The sequence below is a fragment of the Protomyctophum parallelum genome (assembly GCF_964188405.1).
Source record: "Protomyctophum parallelum genome assembly, chromosome: 22".
NCBI classification, from domain to species: Eukaryota; Metazoa; Chordata; class Actinopteri; order Myctophiformes; family Myctophidae; genus Protomyctophum; species Protomyctophum parallelum.
The window spans coordinates 22,807,766-22,833,368 of record NC_139714.1 but is presented as its reverse complement, the minus strand read 5'-3'; the positions used below and the strand labels follow the sequence as shown (position 1 = coordinate 22,833,368).

The 25,603-nt window shown below is 43.8% G+C and overlaps 3 protein-coding genes across 4 annotated transcripts in view; 2 read left to right on the top strand and 1 right to left on the bottom strand.

Moving 5' to 3' along the window:
• The window catches only part of LOC310879768 (uncharacterized protein), a gene marked incomplete at its 3' end in the record, with an annotated part of 30,676 nt that extends 29,109 nt beyond the window's left edge, over positions 1-1,567 (top strand). Inside the window, exon 7 of the mRNA XM_083794598.1 lies at positions 1,325-1,567. Within this exon, the coding sequence (XP_083650724.1) occupies positions 1,325-1,567 (243 nt within the window). The remainder of the gene's footprint in view (positions 1-1,324) is intronic.
• Positions 1,568-6,038: 4,471 nt separating this feature from the next.
• On the bottom strand, positions 6,039-7,300 carry ascl1a (achaete-scute family bHLH transcription factor 1a; the record flags this gene model as incomplete). Its single annotated transcript, XM_083757661.1, has 2 exons — positions 7,018-7,300; positions 6,039-6,545 (listed from the first exon to the last, which is right to left on the bottom strand). The coding sequence occupies exons 1-2, from the start codon at positions 7,153-7,155 to the stop codon at positions 6,039-6,041; spliced, it is 645 nt and encodes a 214-aa protein (XP_083613787.1). The 5' UTR covers positions 7,156-7,300.
• Positions 7,301-12,075: 4,775 nt separating this feature from the next.
• Positions 12,076-23,690, top strand: itfg2 (integrin alpha FG-GAP repeat containing 2). 2 transcript variants are annotated; one of them, XM_083758290.1, is made up of 12 exons: positions 12,076-12,971; positions 13,475-13,570; positions 13,753-13,794; positions 13,902-14,067; positions 14,406-14,536; positions 14,835-14,986; positions 15,378-15,472; positions 16,367-16,420; positions 16,677-16,768; positions 17,715-17,832; positions 18,713-18,886; positions 23,545-23,690. In XM_083758290.1, the coding sequence occupies exons 1-12, from the start codon at positions 12,876-12,878 to the stop codon at positions 23,631-23,633; spliced, it is 1,305 nt and encodes a 434-aa protein (XP_083614416.1). In that variant the 5' UTR covers positions 12,076-12,875; the 3' UTR covers positions 23,634-23,690. The 2 variants fall into 2 exon arrangements, with proteins under 2 accessions (XP_083614416.1, XP_083614415.1); XM_083758289.1 differs by having other exon boundaries at positions 23,524-23,690.
• The last annotated feature ends 1,913 nt before the right edge of the window (positions 23,691-25,603 follow it).

The following is a 25,603-nucleotide window of genomic DNA, read 5'->3' as shown; positions in this document are numbered from 1 at the left end:
AACAAGCCGCAGTAACCTGAGGCAGCTTTGAGAAGAACAGAGGCACACACACAACCATGCACTCTCTCTTTCACACACACACACACACACACACACACACACACACACACACACACACACACACACACACGTACGCACGCGCACACACACACACACACACACACACACACACACACACTCTGACAGCAGTTTCATAGCCAAAATAACAATATATCTCTGCTGTCCGGGTAGAAACCACCTAACTCCAAAATCTTAATTTTTCAGGAAATGAAATGAAGAAAACCTTCAAATAAAGCAATGCTGCCTCATCAAAGTTGGTGTTGTCACTTTATATATTGTCATTTACTTGCATGACACGCGGGCAGAGGTGGTGGAGTAGGTTGAGGGTCCAATGGAGTTTAGAGGTTTTGTCCGAAGCGCTTTTTAATACTTTCCATTGGTTCAATATTGTTTTAACCAACACACAGACGTAAAAGGGTGTTTTAAAAACTGATTTAAAAAAAAGAAAACACGTCAGGTGGTTTCCTCCCGACAGCAACGATATTTTTGTTCAAATATACTGTATATTCTTATTCTAGTTATTTTTTTATTTTTTTACGCAGGGTAGTAGCTGAGCACATGTGCTCATTTTTTTTTTTTTTTTTTTAAGATATTTTTTTGCGGCTTACGCCTTTTATTGATTTTTTTTTAAGGGATAGAAAGTAGGCTGACAGGAAACGGGAGAGAGATGGGGGGATGACATGCGGTAAAGGCCGCGACTGGATCACCAGTCCGGTGCCCAGACCGTTACGCTACGGCCTGGGCCCATGTGCTCATTTTCAGCAACGCCCTGCACATAGAAACACACAGACACACACAGACACACACATTAAAACCTGGGAGCTGACCAGTACAACCACAGTCTGATACTGTTGGCCACGAAGCAGCTCCACTGGAGCAGTTGGGGGTTCAGTCAGTGCCTTGCTCAAGGGCACTTCAGCGATGTTGGGTGAGTGATGACCAATCACTTCCCGACCCAGATTCTTCTTTGCCCGTCCAGGGAATCGAACCGGCAACCTTTCGGCAACGAGGGTGCTCCTCTGACCCTTTAGGCCACCGCTGCCCCTAGTAATGCATTGTACTCTATATCGGTGGTTCCCAAAGTGGGGTCCGGGGACCCCCAGGGGTCCTTGAGGGAGCTCCAGGGGGTACCCAGCTAAATGATAGTTTGGAACCAAATGGACCCTTATGGGTCTGTAACTCAGAGAGCGTACAAATTTGTACACTCTCAGAGTTAAGTTAACATTGATTTCACAGTTTGGGAACCTCTGCCCTATATATGCAGCAGCTTTTCCTGTTCCTGCTGGAGGGACAGGCGGACCAGCAGCAGGGCGTCATCAGCGAGGAGCAGCTGCTGGTGGAGCTGAAGGCCGGGGGAATCCACCCGGAGCAGGAGGCGACGGTGAGACGGCAGCTCCAGAGCATGGGTCCTCTGGACCTGATGGGCTTCCTGGCCTACCTGCCCCTCTTCATCCTCATCCACAACTCCGTCGTCGCCAACCCTCTGGACGACTCCGCTAACCTGTGAAATCACCCAACGAAAGAAGCACCCCTTTATATGACCCTTGGGGCTGTATTTTGCGTGTCTTAAGTACCAGGTCTTATTCCCTAACTTGAGTAAACTAAAGACCTGGAGGCGTGATCAATGCCATTTGACTATTCTGAGTGGCCAAAGAGCCACATACATTGACAAATATGTCAATGTATTGTTTTGCTTAATGTTCAGGGAACATCTCAGAGAGCGGAGCCTCTAACGCCAAGTTTAACTGTAATCCATTTCTTGTAATAAATGGTTAATCTACTTTGACATGAGTGTTTCTGACTGAAACATACATACATTTGAAGTATGTCAGACACAGGAGAACTATGAGGTGCTGTCTATGGTACTGAAAATATTCTGAAGTCCCTCAGCTGGGGCTTTGAGCTTGATGCACACTTGGACACTTGATCCATTTGGTTCCATTTGTAAAACCCTGAGGAGTTGTTAAATTAACACAAGGACTTCAATTTACAATTTAGGCGTTTTAGCAGATGCTCTTAATCCAGAGCGATTTACAGTAAGCAAGAACAAAAACATGGTAATACATCAGATACATAAAAATAGCCATCATGAATCATACGTACAGTGGAATATCTATATAATGAAACTATGCGTACACACTATATATAGAGTGCTATGTACATAAAATGCTCTGTTTCAATCTGATGAGTGACACTTCAGTCACTTATAGTTACAGAGGATGAAGCAGAGAAAGGCAGGCATGCAGGTTTTGAGAAGAACGAAAAACTCAAAATATTTGTACAGTTGATTTGACATGCTGTATTTGAGGCATGAGTTCTTTTTTTGTTGTCTTCATTTGTTGGTGCACTGACTGTTTATTAGATTGGAAATTCAACACATGAATGGTCAGTTATACTTTGCATTAAAATGCATGTTACGTTTTACATCAGTATTTGATATCTTCGGGGAACAAGGTGAACATAAAAAATAACTTCTTCATAATCCATGACTACATTTCAATATAGTTACTTACCGTACGTATACATAGTTTTCATCACGTCACGCGTGTACTTGCCTGGCTGTGTGTGTGTGCGCCGTGCCATTTACCGTTTCATGTCATGTCACGTTGATCACGTCACGCGTGTACGTAACGTGCGTGCGTGCGTGTGTGTGTGCGTACGTGTGTGTGTTTGACGATGTCAAAAAGTAGTTGGACCCGTTGGCCGTCTTGTAACGCTAGGCCTAAGTTTCATATAGTGTCAGATGTTGTTGCTTTCTAGGATCCCATAGCCTCGGTCCCAGGCTTACTTATCTGCGAAAAGAAAAGCCTGGTCACAACGTAAGGCAGAGGAGCTATCGGCGGATGTATCGTCCGGAACATCCGTCAGATGTATTTCCCCTGGATACGATATTTTCCCGAGCAATCACAACACTTGTTTCATTCGTGGAGAATGTAAACTGATTTGTAAAGCATCAACGTAATTTCCTTGGACGATATTTCCGCTAAAATCCCGCAACTTCCGCCCAAACAAATGATAGCCTCTACACTGTAGACTCAGAGGCTACAGCATAGGTCTTGCCCAGGGTGAGCATCCCATGGCTGAGACAGAGTCATGCCGTTCCGTTGCTTGCTAGCATCCCAAGATAGCTTGCTACTATAGTACGTGAGAGCCAAAGTGATCGATCATAGACCAGCTCCGCTGTGCTTCACACAGCAGCTGGTAAAAAAAACTAGTGTGTGTGTGTGTGTGTGTGTGTGTGTGTGTGTGTGTGTGTGTGTGTGTGTGTGTGTGTGTGTGTGTGTGTGTGTGTGTGTGTGTGTGTGTGTGTGTGTGCGTGCGTGCGTGCGTGCGTGCGTGCGTGCGTGCGTGCGTGCGTGCGTGCGTGCGTGCGTGCGTGCGTGCGTGCGTGCGTGCGTGTGTGTGTGTGTGTGTGTGCGTGCGTGCGTGCGTGCGTGCGTTGATTAGATAGTAATCTTTCATTTGAAAGGACTGTGATTGTGAGAAATGACTCTTACATTACTATTTTTGAGTGGTGCAACCACTCCAAGGAACAGCAATTTCCGTGTTCACCTATGTATGTGTTGGTTCATGAGCACCAGTATGACTATGACTACCGTACCAGTAGGGGCGCTGTTGTGCCAGAAACAGAGAGAGAGATAGTATTTAGTGCTGCACTGTTGCCAGCTAATGAGAGAGAGTGGAGAGGAGGGGGGAGAGGGGAGTTGCACCACTCAGTTCACACGGGTGTGATTTTGCTTTCTATTGAGGAATGACTGAGACCAAGGTGCTGCTCATTATTATATCAAGCTGGCATGATGGCAAGTATATAGCCTAATCTTTGTACAGTAGGCTATATCAGATCTGAATGCAGCATTGCATAGAATACCAAAATATTGCTGGTCATCAAAGTTTTGTAAAAGTCTAAAATAATCAATATTTTATTGTTGCTTTTTACACTTTTGGTAGTATCAAATATATACCAAATTAATCTCTGATAGAAAAGCTGATAGAAAGTCATGCTTCGCAATGACTTTCAAAAGTGTCGCATATGACTAACATAACCTTCATGAACCAATATGGTTTAAAGATCAGATGTGGAGTTTTGCCTTCCAAGTGGATGTTCTTGTTGAGTATATGCCCATAGCAGCAGTCGCGCGCTTCTGTCAGAAGGCACACGCCACAGGCCATTCACTGCTGTGTCCACTCGACCACTATACAACCTCATTCACTCATTAAACTAGGCACGCGTCCGACTGCACACAGACTCACTCGTCCCTATAGCTGTAGGCCGGCTACCTGTCAAATTTAGCTTTGAAGGAAATGGAATACAACCAGCTGCAGGCCCATCTAAAGATCTATATTGATCATGAACATATTGTAATCGTTCCGTATACTTTCTCAAGATCCAATTACAAACGACAATAAAAAGCATAAAGCATCGCTTAACTATATTTGAACCTATATATTTGAAAATGGTATAGGGTATGCTTTAAAATTATAACCTAACGTTGATCAGGCAATAGTTTGAAACATCAATGATGTGCACCACCAACCCTTTATTTAAGTGTTATATAGTTGAGTCAGTTGACGGGACTTTTCATTCTTTTATGTGCTGTTTCTCTTTCGTTATGCACAAACACATAATTGCGAGACAATGGTTGTTCCGGGGGGCTATCTGTGATTATAGGCCTATAGGCCCTAATACACACACACACACACACACACACACACACACACACACACACACACACACACACACACACACACACACACACACACACACACACACACACACGAAACATGGACGACAATTAATTAGGAAATCATTTTATTCTGGGGCTAGATTGTAGAAAATATTGTTTATAAGACTTTGTTTTCCTTTAAACCAACATGTTTTATATGAAGACAACATTGAGCTGGCAGGCAGTGGACATGCGCAACGCATCGCCATTGCGCTCAGTTTGGACAATAGCTGCATAACTTTTTGATCATTGTGAACATGATACATAACATGGATTTGCTATTAAATAAGACACATCGGTGCTATAGAATAAAATGCTGGGAGTATCAAACCCCCTCCTCTCCAAACCTCATGAACAGAATAGCCAGCTGCAGAGAATAATAGACTGTACGAGTCTAAAGCAGGAGCAACATAGCAATATAATAGACAAAATATATAATACAAAAGGATGTGTACAAAACATCTATAAATCTCTTTTACATACAAAAATATCTTTAAAAAAAAATGCAATATATAGAATTCCATAGAATAAAATCCGCGACTTGGAAGCATTTTTGAGTGAAATGTCTCAAGAGGTTTATCAAAGGGTTGGCGTTCTTTGATTGGATTTAGCATAGTTGAAGAAGAGCTTTTTTATAATGTTTTGTGTGCTGTGACAGATTCACTTTAGTATGAAAATGCGTCTCTTTTTTTTCAAGGGCAGATAGATGCGCACGGAAGCTTAATGGAGTCCCACGCACGCTGTCACGCATGGAGGAGAGCCGTCTTCCAGAACAAGGACCGGACCCAGCCAGGCAGGCATGAAGTCCCTTTTGGCGCTGTTCTCTTGGCTGCATGTCCGAATGGTTTCAGGACGCAAGCCCCGGGCCGTGCGTGTCTCTGCGTGGCCGTGGGGGGGGGGGAGTTTGGGAGGACCAGGGGGGCTGTGTGTCAGACAGTCTGTAGTGCATCTGGAAGCCTCCGTCCCCGCGGGACCGCTGCATCCCATAAGCGCATTTAGGCCTACATGGAGCTGCATGCCGAATGTTATTTCTGAGTGGACGAGAAGAACAGGCGGAAAAAATATGATTAAAAAGGCATTATTCAATTTGTTCAGGAGCACAAATGGCGAATCAATGAAGCCAAGGCGCTGTCTTTGGGGATCAAACGTCCCAAATACAGAAAAAGTAGGACCAAGGGGTCCCGAAAGGGGCGATATATATAGTTCGGATATAACAGCAGCTTTCTTACCACGATATATATTGTGGTTTCTTTCTCAGAACCAATTGGTGAAGTCCAGGAGCTCCTGTTCCTCGGGACTGAGCGCGTCATAGGACGAGCCCTCGTCGGAGGAGTAGGGCGAGGAGGAGGACACGGGGGAGCCCGCCATGGAGTTCATGCCGCCGCCGCCGGACGAGTAGCTCTGCGAGGACATGTCGCCGCCGGGCGAGTGCAGCAGCTGGACGGCGCCGGACTGGAAGGCCGCGCTCACGGCGTCGTGCTCGTCCAGCAGCTGCTGGAGCGCGCGTATGTACTCCACGGCCGAGCGCAGCGTCTCCACCTTGCTCATCTTCTTGTTGTGCGCGCCGTTGGGCACGTGCTCGCGCAGCGTGGCGAAGCCGTTGTTGACGAGCTTCACGCGGTTCCTCTCGCGCTCGTTGCGCCGCGCCACGGCGTGCGGCGGCGGCTGCGGCGGCAGGCTGTAGCCGAAGCCCGCGAAGTTCAGCCGCCGCTTGCACCGCAGCAGCTCCGGAGAGCCGGAGCGCTGTCTCCTCATCATCACCTATATGATGCAACACAAGTGACGATACACACATGTTAATACACTGTGTTACAATTAAGTAAAAAGGCTGGGATTCAAAGTTTTGCTTGAGTGAAAGTGCAAAAGTGTTGGTATCAAAAAATGTATTTAAAGTATAGGCCTATATAGAAAGTTCTCATTATGCAGAATATAATGTTTTATAACATATAGGTCTATATCTAAAAAAGCTTGTGAAAATAGTCGATCGACAGGCTCACAATGTACGTTTTGTAATAATCAAAATCTTACAAAGTATAGTTTAAAATAATTGTAGTGGAGTAAAAGTAGCCTATATACAATATTTGCCTGGGATGAGTATAAAAGTATAGGCTATTGGAATTAGGAAATACTCAAGTAAAGTAGCCTATACAAATAGCCCCTACCTCAAAATTGTAGGGCTACTTAAGTACAGTAGTTATAGTTATAGCCTTAGTTATAAAGCAGTGCTGCTCACCTGCTTGGAGGATGCTGACTTGATGCTGCCCTGACTACTGGTCGGGCTCAGCTGGATGCTCTGCGCGAAGAAACAGGCCGGTGGCAGAAATTGCTGCTGACCCCCGACGTTTATTTCCATCTTGGCTGTGATGTCCATTATTATAGGCAGTGAATGAGTAGAATAAAAAAAGAGTGGAAAAAAACGCTGTAAAAAAATAAGAGTCTCTGCAGATTGTTCTTTGGTGCAGGGAGTTGTTGTAAAAGGTGGCGGTGCGCCCTGCTCGTGCCGTTCACGCGTGGCTTAGTGCTTATCTTGTCTCATGGGGCAGTCTGGTGGGCGCCTGCCTGCCTGCCTGCCTGCCGTGCCTTCCTTCCACACTCCTCTTCAAGCCTTGCAATGGGTCCGGGGGACAGCCCGCGAGGCTTTTCAATACACTGGGCAGCCCCCACGCGCCCCGCACTGACCACGCCCCCGTCGCCCGTTGTACTCTACCTTGGCTCCTGTGTGAGATGCGCACGCCGGACGCGTGCCACTTCAACCCCTAAACAAACAGTCACTAATGCACAACTGCTTGCACTTTAGTCGATTTCCCCCCCCTCCCTCGGTCTGTTTTGTTGAGAGTAGAGCGCGGTTAGATATAGGGAGGCGAATGACAATGACTGACGTTTATAGTCAAATTAAAATGTCAGTGGTAAGATAACATCAAAAGTTTTGATTGATAACAATGTTAACTTATATGCCATGCACATTCACATCCTATATAGGCGTTTCTTTGGCCTGTCTGACTATAAAATGGAGTAGATGAACCTTCCTTGGCTATAAAATTAACGACGACCCAAGAATTGGCTTGGGAGTATATAAGACATGTATATAGTATCGCGAAGCTTAGACATGCGATAATAAACAGGAAACATTTTGTAGAATGTTAAACGAATAAGATGGTTATTCCATCTTAAAATTAGATTAAAACATGTCCCCATAACACTGATTTTGGACCAAAGTGGTGCTGAAAGACAGTTCCCCACTGACAGATGAAAAATATTAAGCAGTTTATTGGTGATTCCTATATTCCTTGTTTTTGTGGGTGTAAATCAGGCCAGCCTATTCGAAACGTTTGGTGTTGCAGTTTACAGGATTTATTGTTAACACACAAGCCAGAGAGGTCTGAATGCTGAGACAGAGGCATTGTGCTGCAGGGGCGAATTTTCCACTTTCATTAGAACTAATCATCAGCCTATGGCAGAGGCGGAACGGAAGGCTAAATCTGCGGAGGGGCCCTAGAATTGAGAAAGCATGCTTTCACCCATGTTTTGTGCATGATTTGATACACCCTATATTGTTACAGTATAGCCGCGACACAGCGCATCTTTTCAATTATTGTTTCTTTGAGAAGTATAGGCATTATAAAACATGTCTTTCACAGAACAAAACCACCCCCCCATCTCATGTCTCTCTTTAGCTCTCTCTCTCTCCCTCTGTGTGTGCGTGTGCGTGTGTGTGTGTGTGTGTGTGTGTGTGTGTGTGTGTGTGTGTGCGTGCGTGCGTGCGTGCGCGTGCTTGTAATAAATTGCGCAATTTTTCTGCGTTGGCAGTGCAGGGCATTCAAAATCAAGCTTGCATTGAAGAGCCCAGCCCCCCCCCCCCCCCCCCCCCCCCCACCAACTTTTCTTTTATTGTCCCTCCCCCTTTTTTTCTGGCACAGCAAGAGAGTTTAGAAAAGAAGCGTGGGTTCCATTCATCGTCCCCCCAGCCCCCTTGCCATCGCAGGGTTTTCTGAAACCTATCCATGCCCTGTCAGTGCGGTTCCAGGGTCCAATTAGCGCTTTGTAAAGACTTCTTCTCTGCTTCGGCCGTCCAGAGGCAGGGAGCATCAGAGACAGAGTGGGGTTCCATGCAGTCATAGCTGAGTGTAATAATTAATATGACATCTGGGCACCCCGAATTTCCATTGAACAACTCCCCCCCCCCCCCCTCTCTTTTTTCTGTTTTCGGTCTTCACTGAGACATAATAAAACACAACTCGTAAGCACTCGTTATAATCCCTGTGTCGTGGTGTAAAGGGATTATCATTCAATTTGTTAGCAATTAAACATAAATTATATGGAGGGCCATTAAGATAATAGGCTATAGGCAAATGTTTGTTTTTGTCTAGCATCAAATGCTGGATGAGTGAGAACTTTCTCAAGCTAAATGAGGAGACAGAAGTTCTCTGCACTGGCTTCCGGTTGTTTTGAGGATTGATTTTAAATTGATTTTACTTGTTTATAAAGCTCTCAATGGTCTCGCACCTTCCTACCTACATGACTGCCTGCCTAAATATGTCCCAAACCGCCCTCTAAGGTCTTCCACTGCTGGCCTGCTCACTTTGCCTGAAGAAATGGCAACAAAAAAATACGGGGAAGCAGCTTTTTGCTTCTAGGGGCCGACGGCGTGGAACAAACTCCCACTATACCTTCGACAGGCAGCCTTTGTAGACATTTTTAAAGCACAGCTCAAGACCCACTTCCACACTCTTGCTTTTAATTGATCTTTAATTTTTGTGTTATTCATATCCTCACTGTAATGAATTACTGCTCTTGTTTTTTAATGTTTATGCCAATTGCTTTTCTTTTCTTTCTTTTTCTCCATTGCTATATGTAAAGCACTTTGAGCTGCATTTCATGTCATGAAAGGTGCTATACAAATGATGTTTTATTATTATTATTATTATTATTATTATTATTGTTTAATTTGTGCATGCGCATATCCGTTATTATATCGGATCAAAATAAATGAACAGACAGCAAAAACAAAACATTTTGAAGGCATTTGTATCATTTTAATGGCCTCAACAACTTGACCAACCGTGGAAATATCATTTGTTTGCATGCATCATGCATGCACATTTCCCGCCAATGTCATGATTTCCCTATAGTGCCTGCACTATACCCCCAAAGTGCCCACTCTTCCAGGTAGGTACCCACACTTTCCTACTGCCCAGTGCCGACCACGGTACCCGGTTTCGCTTCTTGGGGAGACTTGGGCTTCACCATGCTGGTGCTGCTGGGGGTCTTGGAGAGGGGCTGGATGGGCTTTTGCTGGAACTTCTATAACTGTGGACGAGTGGAAATATTCATTAGGCTAATGTTGTTGTCCATGCTGGCACGCACACGTTCTTAAAAATGAAACAATTGTACTTACATTACCCGCCAGGAAGGTCAAGCTTGCCAGCCGAGGGCACCAAGGGGTCAACTGGATCGACACCCGGGTGACTCGATTGGCCAGCAGCTCTGTTGAATACAAATGTAGAGCCTGGTCAATTTAAAATGCATGGAACTAAATCATAATTTGTGTTTTTTCCCCCAATAACTTACACCTTGTGGTGTGGTTCGTGCAAACGCTCATGTTTGTAGGTGCAGCCTGGCTCGAAGCAACGCATCAGATGATCTGCACCTGCGTGGAATTATGGAAAACTGCTTAGAAAGTGGTGCACGCGGCCTTCCTCTGCGTTTAAAGTAAACTAACTCTACAATACACTTGAAAGTCACAACACCACACTTAACTTTACCTTCCACGAGCAAAGTCGGTCAATGTATTCCAGCTCTTACATGTATGCCAGCCTTAATCCCATGATAAAATGGAAGGTGTACTTTTAAGTAAACTGATTGACAGCAAAATGGGCAAACGTCCTTGGACTCCTGGAACTCCTGTAAATCGGTAGAAAGTGGAATTAGATGAGATTTAAAAAAAATAATCAAATTGTAAATTGTAACCTCACATATTAAATCTCACAAGAAGGGGAAGGGATTGTTTTACAGCCATGATAATGTTTTGATGGAGGTCTCCTTCCTGCATGCTGCTGCACTCTGCCCACCTTTCCTGTTAGCCTGATTGACTGACTGATTGATTGATTGATTAATTGATTGATTGATTGAAAATTGTATTCACAGTATTGGGTACATTTCAAACAAAAGCACAAGTCAATACAAAAACTGCTATACGAAGACGAAACCATGAAAAGCACTAAGGCCTCACTCACACCTTTCGATCTAGCATACAACATTGATGCATGCTAGACGTAAAGAAAGGGTTTGTTTACATCTTGCCCCAGTGCATTTCCAATGGTAGTCACATGGTTTGACACAACATTTCGGCTGTGTTTCGACTGCCCCCCTCCCCCTCATACAACACAAATGTTGAGTCAAACCATGTGACTCCCATTGGAAATGCATTGTGAGCTTGCATCAGTCAATAAGTCTCATTCATCAGCTATACATCAATCTGTTGCGAAGGTGTGAGTCAGGCCTAAGACTTCTTTACATCAGTCATCAGTGTCCTCCATTTTCAATTCATCAGAACATTTAAAGAGTAGCCTACAAATACACTTTGAAATCATCATAATAAAGAGGGGGGGGGGGGGGGCAGAAGGACAGGAGGCCTACTCCTACTGTATGTATGGGTGTGTGTGTGTGTGTGTGTGGGGGGGGGGGGGGCTGTTTTTTTTTTTACAGGGGCCAGTTTCGAATTGCAGGTGCTCTTTGAGGGCTTTGAAGGAGTCAATGCGCGCATTCCACATTTTAGTGGCATATAGTAGCGAAATTTATTTCATCCCTTGTTAAATCATTGTTAAATCATGATAACAAACAAAATGTAAACAGCTGTAGCAGTAGATCACCGACCATTCTCGACTGTATCATTCATCAGTGACTCATCAGAGCCATGATTGGTTAATGACTTGTCTTGTTCATCCTGGGATATATATTTTATATCTATGAGCATAGTAGACATACAGTATATGTGGTGGGGAGTGGGACTGGGGAAGTTGATAATTCAGCGCCCCCTAGAGGACAACAATAGCAGTTGACAAGGTTGACAGACAGCCAATAGACTTTCAACCATAGCTTTCAATATATTTTTTAGTCTATGCTTTCAACACCCAGATATATAGTCACCACTTGGTGGCAGTATTGTACCGGCGCTGACTTACTTGCTTGTCACTTTGACCAAAAACAGGTGGTAAAGACTACTGCGAGCTTCCGTACTTTTCAAGTCACGTGTGTTTTGTGTTTACTAGGAAGCAGAACTCTGCTAGGAAGAGATGGCGCTGGACATGGATCAGATGTTGGCTCTGGGGCCATATTATGGGCGACCTATACACGTATTAATCATATAGATTGTTTTTGTAAATTGTATCAAATAAGCGATTTTATAAAGCCGTTTGGGTATTCATATTATATTGCCGTGCGATATATGAACTATAACTCGTACTTGTAATCTCCTCGATCGGCATCATTGCAAATTTGTATTTCCGAGAAAACAAATAAAGATTGAATGAAAAACCAGATATAATTGGGGTTTAAAGTTTAACTTTAATATCGCTAACGAAGGCAACTGTAGATTAATTTGCTTGATGAATTTGTTTAATATCGCTAAAGGCAACTGTAGTTGAATTCATCCATCCATTCATCTTCAACCGCTTATCCGTAGTCGGGTCGGGTAGCGGGATGAATTAGTAGATACATTTGCTTGATTAATTAGTTTAATATTGCTATAAGGCAACTGTATATGAATTAGCCTAATTTGAACGACTTATTTAATTGTCACATCACAGGTTTGGTTTGCAGGTGAATTCGTTTCGGTTTTTTTTAATGACTATATAGCCTATCCATTTGGCTGTGTACTTTTAAAATGTCAATAAAATATTCAATCAATCATTAATTCACCGGCTGTGAGAAGATAGAGGATAGTGATACGGGAAAGGGATAGAAACAGTACCAGGGTCAAATAAAACAGAGATATAAGATATAAGTAACGTATGTGATTGTGACAGCTGGTATATATGATGATCTAGAACATAATTTTGCAGCTGTGTACGTATGTTCTTTTAGTGGGTGGCTATGCGGTCCCTTAGCTATGTCCAGCGTGTTAGCTTGGATTTCACAGGAACTCTCTTTCCTCATGCTATCTGTCTCGGAGATGCGGACAATGATTCGGTAAGAAGGTTTTGAATTAAATTGACGGTAGGGTAAGTGATTTTGTTTGGTTAAAATAACTGTTAAAAAGCTCTATATTGTGATAGTGCTCATTGCTATAGCCTATAGAGTGTTTGTTCAGTAACAGCAGTCTCCATGTCTCTTCAGCTTTATCCAATCAGGATAGAGAACTCAGTCAGGACACTGATGACACAAAGAAATGAGCAGACCAAATTGGAACTGGAACACTATAAAAACACTATAAAAAAGCTGATAAATGGCTATTTTCTTCTGATTGGTTGAAATTTTGTCACCTACCTGAAAATGTATTTTCTGTTTATTAAAGAGCTGGAGAGACATGGATACCCCTGTTATTGAACAAACACTATAGCAATGATCACTAATCAGAATATAGTGATTTGACCTTTCACTTTACCCTACCTTTAAAGAATACTATCATCATCGCCCTCTTCTTGTGTGCAGAGCATCGAGTCATGCCTGTCTCTCTCTTTCCACCATTGTAGTTGAACGAGCTTATCGTGGGCGACACCAGCGGGAAGCTGCTTGTTTATAAGAACGATGACCCCAAACCCTGGATCACAAGAAACTGTGTGGGCATGGTCAGTACAGCAAATAACAGCACATTGCATGATTGATTGATTTAAGTATTTATTAACAGTTTTCAGAAATACAGTACATTTCAAGTACAACTCGATACAAAAACTGTTAACTGTGGATGACACCATAAAGCATTACACCCGTTTAATGCTTACACATAGTCTCTTTTGGTGTCCCCCTGCAGCTGACCTGTGTCGCAGTAGGAGACGTCTGCAACAAAGGAAAGGTTAGCTGATATAGATGACGCGTGCACAGAACACGTTTCCAGGTATTATCCCACCCATGTCGTTATCCGATCTGTTGTCATCATCATCACCTGTTCCTGTCTGCCAGAACTTTGTGGTCGCTGTGGGTGCAGAGGGTTGGTTTCACCTGTTTGACCTGACGGCGGGCAAGGGAGATTCGTCCAGCCAACATGAAGCCCTGTTCTCGGACGACCAGAAGTGTTTCACTCAGCACATTCCTGCCAACACCAAAGTCATTCTCATTAGTGATATAGGTATAATCTTTTTTTGTTTGTTTGTTTATTACTTTGCATTTTGTACTTTATGTCTTCAAATCCGTGTCTCCGGAACTTTGGAACGCCACCTTAGCCCGTAGCACTTGCCGTAGCCTCAACGGCCGTGTAGGCTTATGCAAAGGCTAACAATGTAATTTAGATAGCATGTTAGACTGATGATGGTTGTTTGTTCATTGTTTATGATCCTAGATGACTGTTTTTATGCTTTTGATGTATTACCTAACTTGTTCTTGCTTACTGTAAATCGCTCTGGATTAAGAGCGTCTGCCAAATGCCTGAAGTGTAAATGGACGTGAGTGTGTGTATATGTTTTCCAGATGGCGATGGTCGCAATGAGCTGGTAGTGGGTTACACAGACCGTGTGGTCAGAGCTTTCCGTTGGGAGGAGTCTTGGGAGGAGCCACCTGGACAACTGGTGCTGCTTAAGAAGTGGATTCTGGAGGGACAGGTACACGATGATATCATCAATAGTGGTGGCAGTCAGAGAGCTGTAGTAAACTAATTTGAAAGCTTAACAGTAAAAATATGCAAAAATAAGTTCTGTTTTGGGCCTATTTAGTAGAACTTGACCTGTACTTGCCCGTTGGAAAAGTGCCTCTGAGACCCCTGGTGTTTTCGTACTCGGACGGCACCATGATAAATGAGGACTGTTTAGTCTGTTGTTTTGACAGGCCTGCCAGCTCAAGAGCTCATCATTAATTATGCATGATAAAAGCCCAGCGACTGATGGCACTGTATTGTGGCAGGTGGACAGTCTGTCCGTGAACCCAGGTCCAGAGGGCTGGCCAGAGCTGATGGTGTCTCAGCCGGGCTGTGGCTACGCCATCCTGCTGTGCACATGGACCCACCAGCACCACGGCAGTGGTTCTGGAGAGCAGGGCCCGGCCAGTCCTGGGAGGTAGGGCCCGTCACAAGTATTACATTAGATAATCACAATTGTCTTTGCATAATTGTCATGATCGTTTCCATGTTGATGCAAATCTACAAGCTCACAACGGGATGTGACACGTGTATAAGTATAAAAAGTCATGCAAATTGTATTCACAATGTTACAGTTTTCAACAACAAACGCATAATGAAATCGTTAATTGCAATTATTTGTGTGACAACTAATTGCCATTTAAAATGTCATAATTGTGAAAGCCCTAATGCTGGGAGGTAGATATCGCTCCCTCATTGTATAGAATGTTTAAATCTAGAAATAGATTTAAACTGGACTCATAATGTATTATCTTAATCGCTTGATTTGATTTGGTTTTGATTATTTTATGTATCTTTTCTTCCCACAGTGAGCTGCCTTCCCGAGATGTGATTCTCCACCTGACCACTGGGCGGACCCACAACAAGAATGTCTCCACTCACCTCATTGGCAGTATCAGCAGAGGTAGTGTACCAGAACCTTGTCTTGTCTGTCATCATGAGGGACCATCATGTCATCATCTGAATAGTGTATGCATAATGGTTTGATTGATCCATTTATTTGTCAGAAGTGTAAACCGCACCAGGTACAGTCAGACATTAAGGGACAACTCCAGACTAAACTAGAAAAAGTGCCCTTCTGGGCACAGGTCTCCACCAGGTTATCCACAGATGCGTGCAGTTAGAGGTAAAAACACTTTTGGGCCAGTTATAGCGCCACCTTGAGGCTGAGTTGAAATTGTTCATGTGGCATTTCGTCCTCGGCCTAGTGGGAATGTGCGTGCACAATTTCACGGAAATCACGCGATGTGTCCATGATTTGCAGCATTTTGTTTGAAACTGAGCACTCCTGTGAACTTTGGAAGCCAATCTTAACCAATCAGGATGGAGTCTGAGAAATCTGAAAGACCCGTTTCGTTGAATGGCTCTAGAGAGACTGTGTACTAATTTGCGTGATGTTTGGACAAAATCTGTAGGTGTACTGTGAAAAAACTTGTTTTGCACAAAGCGGCCTCCTGGTGGCGCTATAACAGGCCGTTCTGGAAAGTTTGGGGCAGAGGTTCATGGTTGGCATCCAGGGAGTGTGTGTGCAAAATTTGGCATCGACCGGGTTAACGGTGGCTGAGATTAGCTGGTCACGGACGGACGGACGGACGGACGGACGGACGGACGGACGGACGGACGGACGGACGGACGGACGGAGTGCAAAACATACTCTCCCCATGCCTTCGGCTGGTGGAGACAATGACACACAGGCTCATTGTCAATATAAAAATGAGAACAGGGAAACATGGAAAAACGTCAGCAGTGAGCATGCATTGAGCACTGTCTAATCCCATTTACATTCTGTCTTTCATAGGTCCAAAAGATGATTCTTCTAAATGTGGCCTGTTCGCCCTCTGCACTCTGGATGGTAAATCTCGACCTCGATAGCAGAATGAAATATAATTTGAAAATATCAATGTCATATATTGATTTCTCTACATATTAACCACTTCTAAAAGCCAAACCGAAATGCAATTTCCATTCGTTCCGATGTTTCAACGGCCCGGAACACAATTCAATCTTTAATCGCAATTATCCGATGGACAATTAATCGCCAAGTGAAAAAATGTCATAAATTGTGACAACCATGTTTGTTTGTTTGTTTGTTTTGCGTGTTGTCATAGGAACCCTAAAGCTGATGGACAGTTCAGAGCAGCTGCTGTGGTCAGTGCAGGTGGACCACCAGCTCTTTGCCCTACAGAAGCTCGACGTCACTGTGAGTGTGTTTTTAGGGACCACGTGCTTATAGAAGCTCATAGAAGAGCAAGCCCATTTACAGTTGAGGCATTCAGCAGACACTCTTAATCCAGACAGACTGAACCCATTTAGACCTGAGGCTGATTCTAAAAATGTGTCTTCTAAAACCTTAACAGATTTCTGAAAAACCTATGTTTCTATGTCAGTGGTGCTCAACCTTTTTCATGTCGAGAACCCATCACAATTATCTCTATTTGGCCACTGACCCCCATCTGAAAATATGTTGTTCCAGGGACCCCCCCAGGGACCCCTAACGGACGGTTAGCTCAACCGTCTGGCCACCTAGGCTGCCAAGCCAGCCAGACGGCGAGCCGCAGGTTCGACTCCCGAGCCCGATGGCCTCCCCTTTCCTGTCTATCTACTGTTCTCACTGTCAATAAAGGCATAAAAAAGCCCCAAAACCAAATATTAATAAAATAAAGTTCGCTCTGAAAGAACACAATTCAAAGATTTGTGCCACATTTTCATGATATTAAAAAAATAGCACATCTACAAGCTCGTAGCGCGGCACTCGGTGCCGTGCTATGAGCTTGTAGATCTGCATTCTTTTTATCTGCTTGTCACTGCATGGGCACAAGGGTTCAAGGCCAAAGTTGCCCAGGTATTTAAAGGTATATTCAGTGATTTCACTTAATTCAAATATCACTTATTTTTTTGTTTTGTTGTGATAATCCTCCCTACTATAGAGTGTGCTGGCCATATAAGGAGTTCCTCCCTGTCCCCAGTTAACCCCTGGGGGTCAAAAAAACCGTAGGTTTCGTTTTTGACTCTCTATCCTGATTGGACGAAAGGCTGGGTCCCACAGCCAAAAACTAAACCTAAGGTTTTTTGAGTGAAATCACTGAATATACCTTTAAGGAGGTGTTGCTGATGAGAAGAGGCAATTTCTTGCATGTGTCCTCTAGGGGGATGGCAGAGAAGAGGTGGTGGCCTGTGCCTGGGACGGCCAGACGTACATAATCGACCACAATCGGATGGTGGTCCGCTTCCAGTTTGACGAGAACGTCAATGCCTTCTGTGCAGGTGAAGTTACCTCAGCATTTCGGGGGACATGGCCGCTCCCAATCGATCCCAATGCACACCACAGGAATACTCGAACCTGTCCAGGCTCATGTTGCCCACTAGGTGGCAATGTTGAGCTTCTGAACCTCACACGGTGACGGCTGTTCCTCCTCATTTCCGTCTCCCTTTCTCCACTCAAATGTGGTGTGTGTGTGTGTGTGTGTGTGTGTGTGGTTGCTCAAACCATTGCATTTTCAAGAGAGATATTATGCAGAAATAAATTGATTAAAGAGGGTAGACCGCAGGGAACTGCTGCAACGCTTTCTCTGATCCCAGTGTATTTGTTCTCCTTTCTCTCATCCCAGTGTATTGGTTCTCCTTTCTCTGATCCCAGTGTATTGGTTCTCCTTTCTCTCATCCCAGTGTATTTGTTCTCTCTCTAAGAGAGAGAGAGAGAAACACAGCAGAAAATAAGTAGACAGCCCCCTGCCTGCCCACGCTGTCTGCTCTGCATGATCAACATAAAGCTCTGTTGGCTCTACTGTTGTCCATTAGAATCATTTTAGAATCCAGGCAACACAGTGTTTTGCTGATGAGTTCATTGGGATGATGCACGGCATGTTACACGCCCATTATTGTTGCCTCAGTGTGGCAGACGGGTTCACTCTGGCGTCAAACAATATGCAGGGCTTCTTATCATGAACTAGTGTTGATTTTGACAGCAAATTCTGATTTAGTTTTAGTCATTCTTTTGAATATATTGTGTGTATTTTCAGTTTTCGTGTTAGAAGGTAGTCGACTAACATTGTCATGGTTTTGGGTCGACGAAAGCAACACTGACATGAACGGATTGTTACTCTTTCTTTCGTCACTCTGAACTCCTTCCATTTTGTGATTCCAGGGCAGTACGCCTGTAAGGAAGGCCGGAACAGCCCGTGCCTGGTGTATGTGAGCTTCAACCACAAGATCTACGTCTACTGGAGGGTTGCGCTGGAGCGCATGGAACCCACCAACCTGCTCCGAGTGCTGGAGGACAGGCCAGAGTTCAGGAGCCACCTGGAGAGGCTGGGAGTGGGTGAGTGACTTCATCCACCACCTATAGGGCTGTACCAATTTAAGTTGACGATTAGTTGTCACACTAATAATTGCGATTAACGATTTAATTTCGTTTTTATTTTTGTGCACATTGAACATTGGGACATAATACATTTCTGTTTGCCTAGTAATCAAAAAATGCACAGGGCAGATATGACAAATAACTTGAAATAGACACACAAATAATTCACAAATAATTGCGATACAGTAATAATTGTGACAGGCCTACTGTACCGCCACCTCTGGGAAGCAGCAAGTCAGAGTGGCCAGTCGTCATACTGCTCAGCTGCTGTCATTTCCTAACGTACAACGTCGTACACGCATTCCAACCGGGTCCTAACTTCCCAACTTAAATTGTATTCATTTTTCATGAACAAAAACACTCAAAAAGACAACAGAAACAAGCAGACATCACATATGTTGCCAGACAAAGGGATGCATGCTGTTATTAATAGGAGATTAGACATGGTATATTTCTGGTAATTTCTTTTTTAGGACAATAAAGTACCGGATCCTAACTTCACAGCATGAACGCTATAGCATCCCTATTCTGAAAAATCACAACAGATGAACGTTACACTAAACATGACATTTGGGGCGAAAGCAGCCGAACTACAAGCCCAGAATGCGTCTGGTGTGTGTAGTCCAGACAAATACAGGCCCCTTGGGGGTACTCCGGTCAACTGGGTTCCATTGGTTAAACCTTTTTAGCAAAGAGTCCCCTCTAGTCACGAAGGTCAGAGGGGAAATGATTCAAATGAAATAAAAGGAAGAAAAATTACAATGATCCATGTTTAGTAAACCTCACTGTTAGAGAAATCTCATTTGTTTTTCCTATCCCAGATAACAAATCTCACACACACACACGCACGCACGTGCACACGTTCAACGCTGTGGAGTGTAAGACGCTGTTAGTCAGAGGGGAGCTAAAGAGTCGGTAGTGATTCAAGAGGCATGCTATAAATCCTCTGTTGTCCACCCTTCGTCCAAATGTATGCAAATCTGCACCCTATTGTCTGCTGCTTTGGCTTGTACAGGCTGGGCTATTTTAAGAGGGTCTTATTTGATCCACAAGCACACAGCTCCCTGAAGCTCAGAATTGTATTCACCATCTCTCCGTAAACATGCACACAAGGCTTACATTGTACATTTTATTCCTCCCAATGACGCTGGGGAACTGTTTCACTGCTGGTCAGCCACTAATAAATACATTCTCTCTTATCAAGACACACATCAGTATGTTTAAAATGGCATATGAAGTACTGTAGTACGGTAATTTGATTTGAAGAATTTGGGTATTCATATTGCCAATAGGTATCAGTTTTTTAACCCCTTTCAACCTGGCGGCTGGCATATTTTTGAACATTGCGGATTTCCAAGCTCACGTGTCACACATCTATTTCATCTATTTGTCGTACGACGAAATGAACAAGGCTTAAGCGGAGACTCTGTGCATGTAGTAATTTGTCTCTTAACCCAAAGACAGATTATTTGTATGCTGGATCAGTAATTCATTCTTTACTTTAATCCTGTTAGCGCAATTGTGCTATCTGTAATTTCTGCTTGTGCTTCCTCTCAGTACCTGTGGTGCACTTGTCGGGTCCATCGTACAAGTGTGCAGTATTTTATTGACAACTTTTAAGTGACACGGATGATACCCGAATCCAGCTGGTATATATAAACACGGTCATGCTGGCCAGCGTAGCTCTGACACCAGCTGAACCACATCATAATCAACTAGGGCAGTGAAAACCAATTGATTTGGCCTCGGGAAGAAGAATCACCCTCCACTGGCAAACATTTAGTTGCACCTATTTGAGTGTTACAGCAAAGAGAATAACCTGAACTCTGAGTGCAGAGTGCAGCACTGCAGGCTCAAACTGGGTTTGAACCTTCTAATGGCAGTGTAGCATAGCACCCTGCTGCCGGTGTAAATAATTCATCCTCTGGGCCTGTTGTGTTTCTCGTGGCCATGATTTTACAGGGCATATATATATATATATATATATATATATATACTGTATATATATAGCGTACCACGGGAGGCTAGGACTAGTCTAGGGGAGAGGCATATAGCCTATATAAAGATTAAATTCAACCTGGCATCCCAACTAGTTTTGATTTGTAAGATATGTATATCTGCTATTTATGCTATTCGTCCTATGATGAAGTATATACTGTTGTTAAGTGGTTGAGAGAGATGTGGATAAATATTATGCCTGATCTGGAAAGGTGGATAGAGGGTGGGGTATAAAAAGGTATTGCTCAGCCTCAGGCAGTATACACATGTTTCAGCTTAATCCTGGACTATTGTCTGTAGGCTATACAATGTCCAGTGGTGAATCAGCATGGGCGATATAAAGTATGGGTGGACAGACTACTGGGGGTCTGCAGTTATAATTGCAGCCGACCCACTTTTCTTGTCTTCTTGTTACCTTTTCCTTCTCCTTGTCATTATACCAAATCCCAATTTCCCCACAAACTACCGTAGTCCATCCCTGCTAACCTCTACAGTTCTGTAGACAAGCACATGTCTTCTCCCATACACATTACACACAGAGGACGTCTCCTTAGTCACTTCTTTTCACCTGACAATGAGGAGTCTCACTGGCATGTGCATAATAATAATAATAATAACTAGAACTGCACTCTGTCGAGTGTCTACTTGCTTGTAGCATACAAGTAGGCCCACTAGTACGCAAGCAGAGCGTGCAAGTACTGTAGAACGCTACAAACTTTAAAATCTCAGCCTCTCTGTGAAAGAACGTTTGCAATATTGAATTATTAGGTTTAGCTATTTGCTACGTACCTTGCTTTTGGAGGGGAAAAAGTAGTATTTTGAAGTATGGTAATGATTACTTATGCCTGTTATGGCAGTAGTGTCGGATTACATACACAGGGGCATTACCTTTAGTCCACCCGACACTGAAACGCGACAGCGTTACGTCACCATCGATACCCTGGCATTGGTACATATATTCATCACGTCATATGCTCATATGTCTATATATGTGTGTCTATATGTATCTATATGTAGTTTCTGAGTGATTAGTGGTATAATGTGGTTACTCGGGTGGTTTGATGCGTATGTCCCTGACACTGAAACATATCATTACGTCACCAGCGTAAACCAATTAGCTCACATATTTAAAGAGTTATGTGAAATCCACAAGATGGTCACATATTTTCAGCAGGTCACCAATTTCACCGTGACACAGAGGGACCAAGTATAAGTGAGCGAGAGGCCAAGATTTGGGGTATTGGAATTTGACCTACCGTAGCTCCTCTCCGTGATGAACAGGCACCCTGAGCAACCTCCAGGAGGCGCTAGTGCAGTGACAGAGAATAAGTCCTCCCTTCATGCCCGGCTTCCCAGCATGAAAAATGGCTAATGTGTGTCTGTTGGTGCCGAGGTGGAGGCACCGCGGATGACACAAACCCATAATCTCTGCGGTGGCTGGAAATATCCTCCCCTGGCCCTCGTGCCATCCGAGCACCCATTTAATCTGCTTATAAGGCCTCTTACTAGTTACTACTAGGCCCATAGCAATAAGCAACTGATTGCAAGCTCCGTTTAGTTTCACATTTCTGTGTAGTAAACGCCAAATAAGGTGAGGTCACCACATGAATAAGCACATAACAATTAGACCTGCCAAATGCACAGTGTGTCTTTGCAGTGTAGCCTACTGTTAACAACCAAATATAACAACGAATACATGCAAGCACAGAATGAAAGTTTCCAGTAAAGACGAGAGAAAAAAGGTCCGGCTGGAAATGTTGTGGCACCCCCTGAGTCAGCTCCCATTGCATGCACAGTAGGCAAGAGATGCGCGTTTATATGCAGTCCCGCTTAAAGGGATGAAATACTTGCCATTAATATAGTGGTTGCAACTGTATTAATTGATTGCCCGAGTCCCGTGGTGGGAGTTCTGCTCTGGTTTTGGTCAATATTAAGTAGTTCCGGTCATTTTTTGGGGGGCACTGGGGCCACGCAGTAAAAGTAAATTCAAGTCAGTTCAACTTTGACCCCTCTATCACATGGAACTATTTTTTTTGGGCGTAGTGATATGCACACAAAAAACATAGTTCCGTGTGATAGAGGGGTAAAAGATTAACGAAAGTTGCACTAATATATTAGAAATAGGTCAACAATACAAATGATGTTAGTTTTGTGGATAAATTTACTTTTACTGCGTGGCCCTCTGTGCCCCCCACAATGTTTCACATTTTGAAAATGTTTCATGTTTTTAGAATGTTACCGAAGGGCAGGGGTCTTCAACATGGGCTTCGCAGAGTTACTACATGAGCTTGTAGATCAGCTATTGATACACTGATGATTAGTGCTGTCAAACAAGTCTATGAAGATCTCTATGCAATCTATGACGAGGTTTAAACCTGCAACACAATTTGATACAATATGGAGTAGGGGTCCCTGTTTCATCTGTCTCTCAGCTGAAAAACATTGAAGACCCCTGCTGTAGGGTGGTAATGGTTTATTTAAGCAGCCACATCTGGTCTGACACTCTGACTCAAATTAATTGGACTCTGAGCTAGGTATAACTACACCCCTGTTGTGCATCAAGCTAGTTTGTTTATTTATTGATTTATTTAGGGTAGTTTTCCTGTTTTTCCTCACAGATCCCGATGACACGGCTTCGGTGAAAAAGTTGGTAGAAGATGTTCTTTACAAACATTCGCTGACCGGACGCAGCGACACACCGCCTTGACATCACATCTGCTCCTACAGTACCTCTGTCTGTTTTGTAAATTCTCTTGTGTTTAATAAAGACTACAGTATATAAGAAGTAACTCTGTAGTTCTTCTTGTTGATGGTGTTATCTCTGTTAGAAAGATATGTCTAGATGGGCAATATGAATTCCCCTAGGATTGTTGTATAGAGAGGAGTGCTTGTTCTTTTTTCTTACCTCAACAAGGCAGGTGCGATGACAGCGTGGGATTAACCCATTTTAGGCGGGAACCCCTTTTTGGTGTTTTAAACATTTTAGCTATTGAAAAATAGCAGATCTACAAGCTTGTAGGTGTGCTATTTTTCTTTAATCGTTAAAATGTGACGCAAATCATTGAATATATATTTCAGAGCGAACATTTTTAACTAAAATATTGGCTTCTGGGGGGTCCCTGAAACTACATATTTTGAGATGGGGGTCCGTGGCCCCATAGAGATAATTCTGGGGGTCCTTGACATGAAAAAGGTTGAGCACCACTGACATAGAAACATGGGTTTTTCTGAAAAATGTTAGGATTTAGAAGCCTTTTTTTTAATCGACCTCAGTCCAAAATGGGTTAAGGCATGAACCGCCCCAGACCGGAGCCGTCAGGCAGGCAAGTGGCCACGGCATTGAGCCAATGGCATTAAGGCCTCAGTCATCAGGAGGTATAGTCAACCACCTGCCTCCCTTCTCATACATTAGAAATGAACTCTGTGTTTAAGTGCGTAACAGAGACACAGTCAGGCTCAGGTGTCTTTGTAGCCCACAGTTTCACCGTCGCTCTCTCTCTCTCTCTGCCCTGTGGAGACGTGCTAAGGAAGGTCACGGCAGCCTGACAGGCGAGCTTGTTCATCCTTTGTTTGCCTCCTGCTTGCTTGTGTCAAGCTTACCGAACTGGAGGGTAAATAAAATGGCCCCCCAGCCTCGATGTGAATATATCAATTGTTGCCAACGTTTTGAGTTTCATGAGAGCAAATAAAGTTCTGACCACGTGCTCCTTGTGAGTCGTAAGGGCCCACATTCAAATCCGTCATGTCTGTCTTGCATGTCTCCCCTCTCTCTCTCTGCCATAGATTTACTGTCTGACCCCCCCCCCCCCCCCCCCCCCCCACACACACACACACACGCACACAAAAAACATGAAATGCCCAAAAGTAAAAAAGTCACCATTTCATTTTTCCTTCCGTTTATTTACCGCAACTCTGTGGTCAGCACCTCACTGACACAGGTGTGTTCCATCTTATATTTTTCAGGCTTAAGAGTTGTTCACACCAGGCACTATATAACTACAGTATAAAGATTTAGTTTTAAAAATCGTTCTAACACAAGTGGATAGCAAAGTCCACACACTACAACTATAATGTATAGTTGTGTGTGGACTTTGCCATCCACTTGTGTTAGAACGATACATAATGAAGACTATGGTTCTTATTTTGTGCATCATCCTTAAATGTCCAACTCGATGCCCCTAGTCTCTGGTCCCGCTTATAAAGGACGATGCAAGTAGTTATCGCTGTTATGTAGTGCTTGGTGTGAATGAATGGCACTGAGAATCATGAGCCTTTTGTGGCGTTTATGTTTTGATGTGGTCTACCTTTTATGCCTTGGTATGGACAGGTGGCAGTCTTTACTTCTTCATGATGACATTTGCATGTTGTGGCAATTCCTTTGGCATTGCCAAAAAACGACAGATTAATTGGCGGACGACATTGTTTGTCGTCCTCACTAGTGGTCGTCTGCATTCCCGTACACAGAGCACAGAACCACGCACGTCTCTGACCATAAATGGTGAAGAAGTGTGTTCTTTGTCTTGTCGTATGTACAGTAGTTGTTTGGACATTTTTTTCATGTGTGTTGTTTACTGTTTCTAATAGGGAATGTCAGCCCTACCATCTGCTGCTTGAGAGTGATTAATCCTGTGTGACTGCGACATTTGCCCTGGTATTTTCCCAACGCAGGCATCCTGG

Excerpts from the sequence above, each read along its gene's own strand:
- itfg2 (XM_083758289.1), top strand. The coding sequence starts at position 12,876 with ATGCGGTCCCTTAGCTATGTCCAGCGTGTTAGCTTGGATTTCACAGGA. Across the intron at positions 14,068-14,405 it reads CATTCTCATTAGTGATATAG|ATGGCGATGGTCGCAATGAG; the intron begins GTATAATCTTTT and ends TATGTTTTCCAG. Across the intron at positions 18,887-23,523 it reads CCTGGAGAGGCTGGGAGTGG|TTTTCCTGTTTTTCCTCACA; the intron begins GTGAGTGACTTC and ends TATTTAGGGTAG.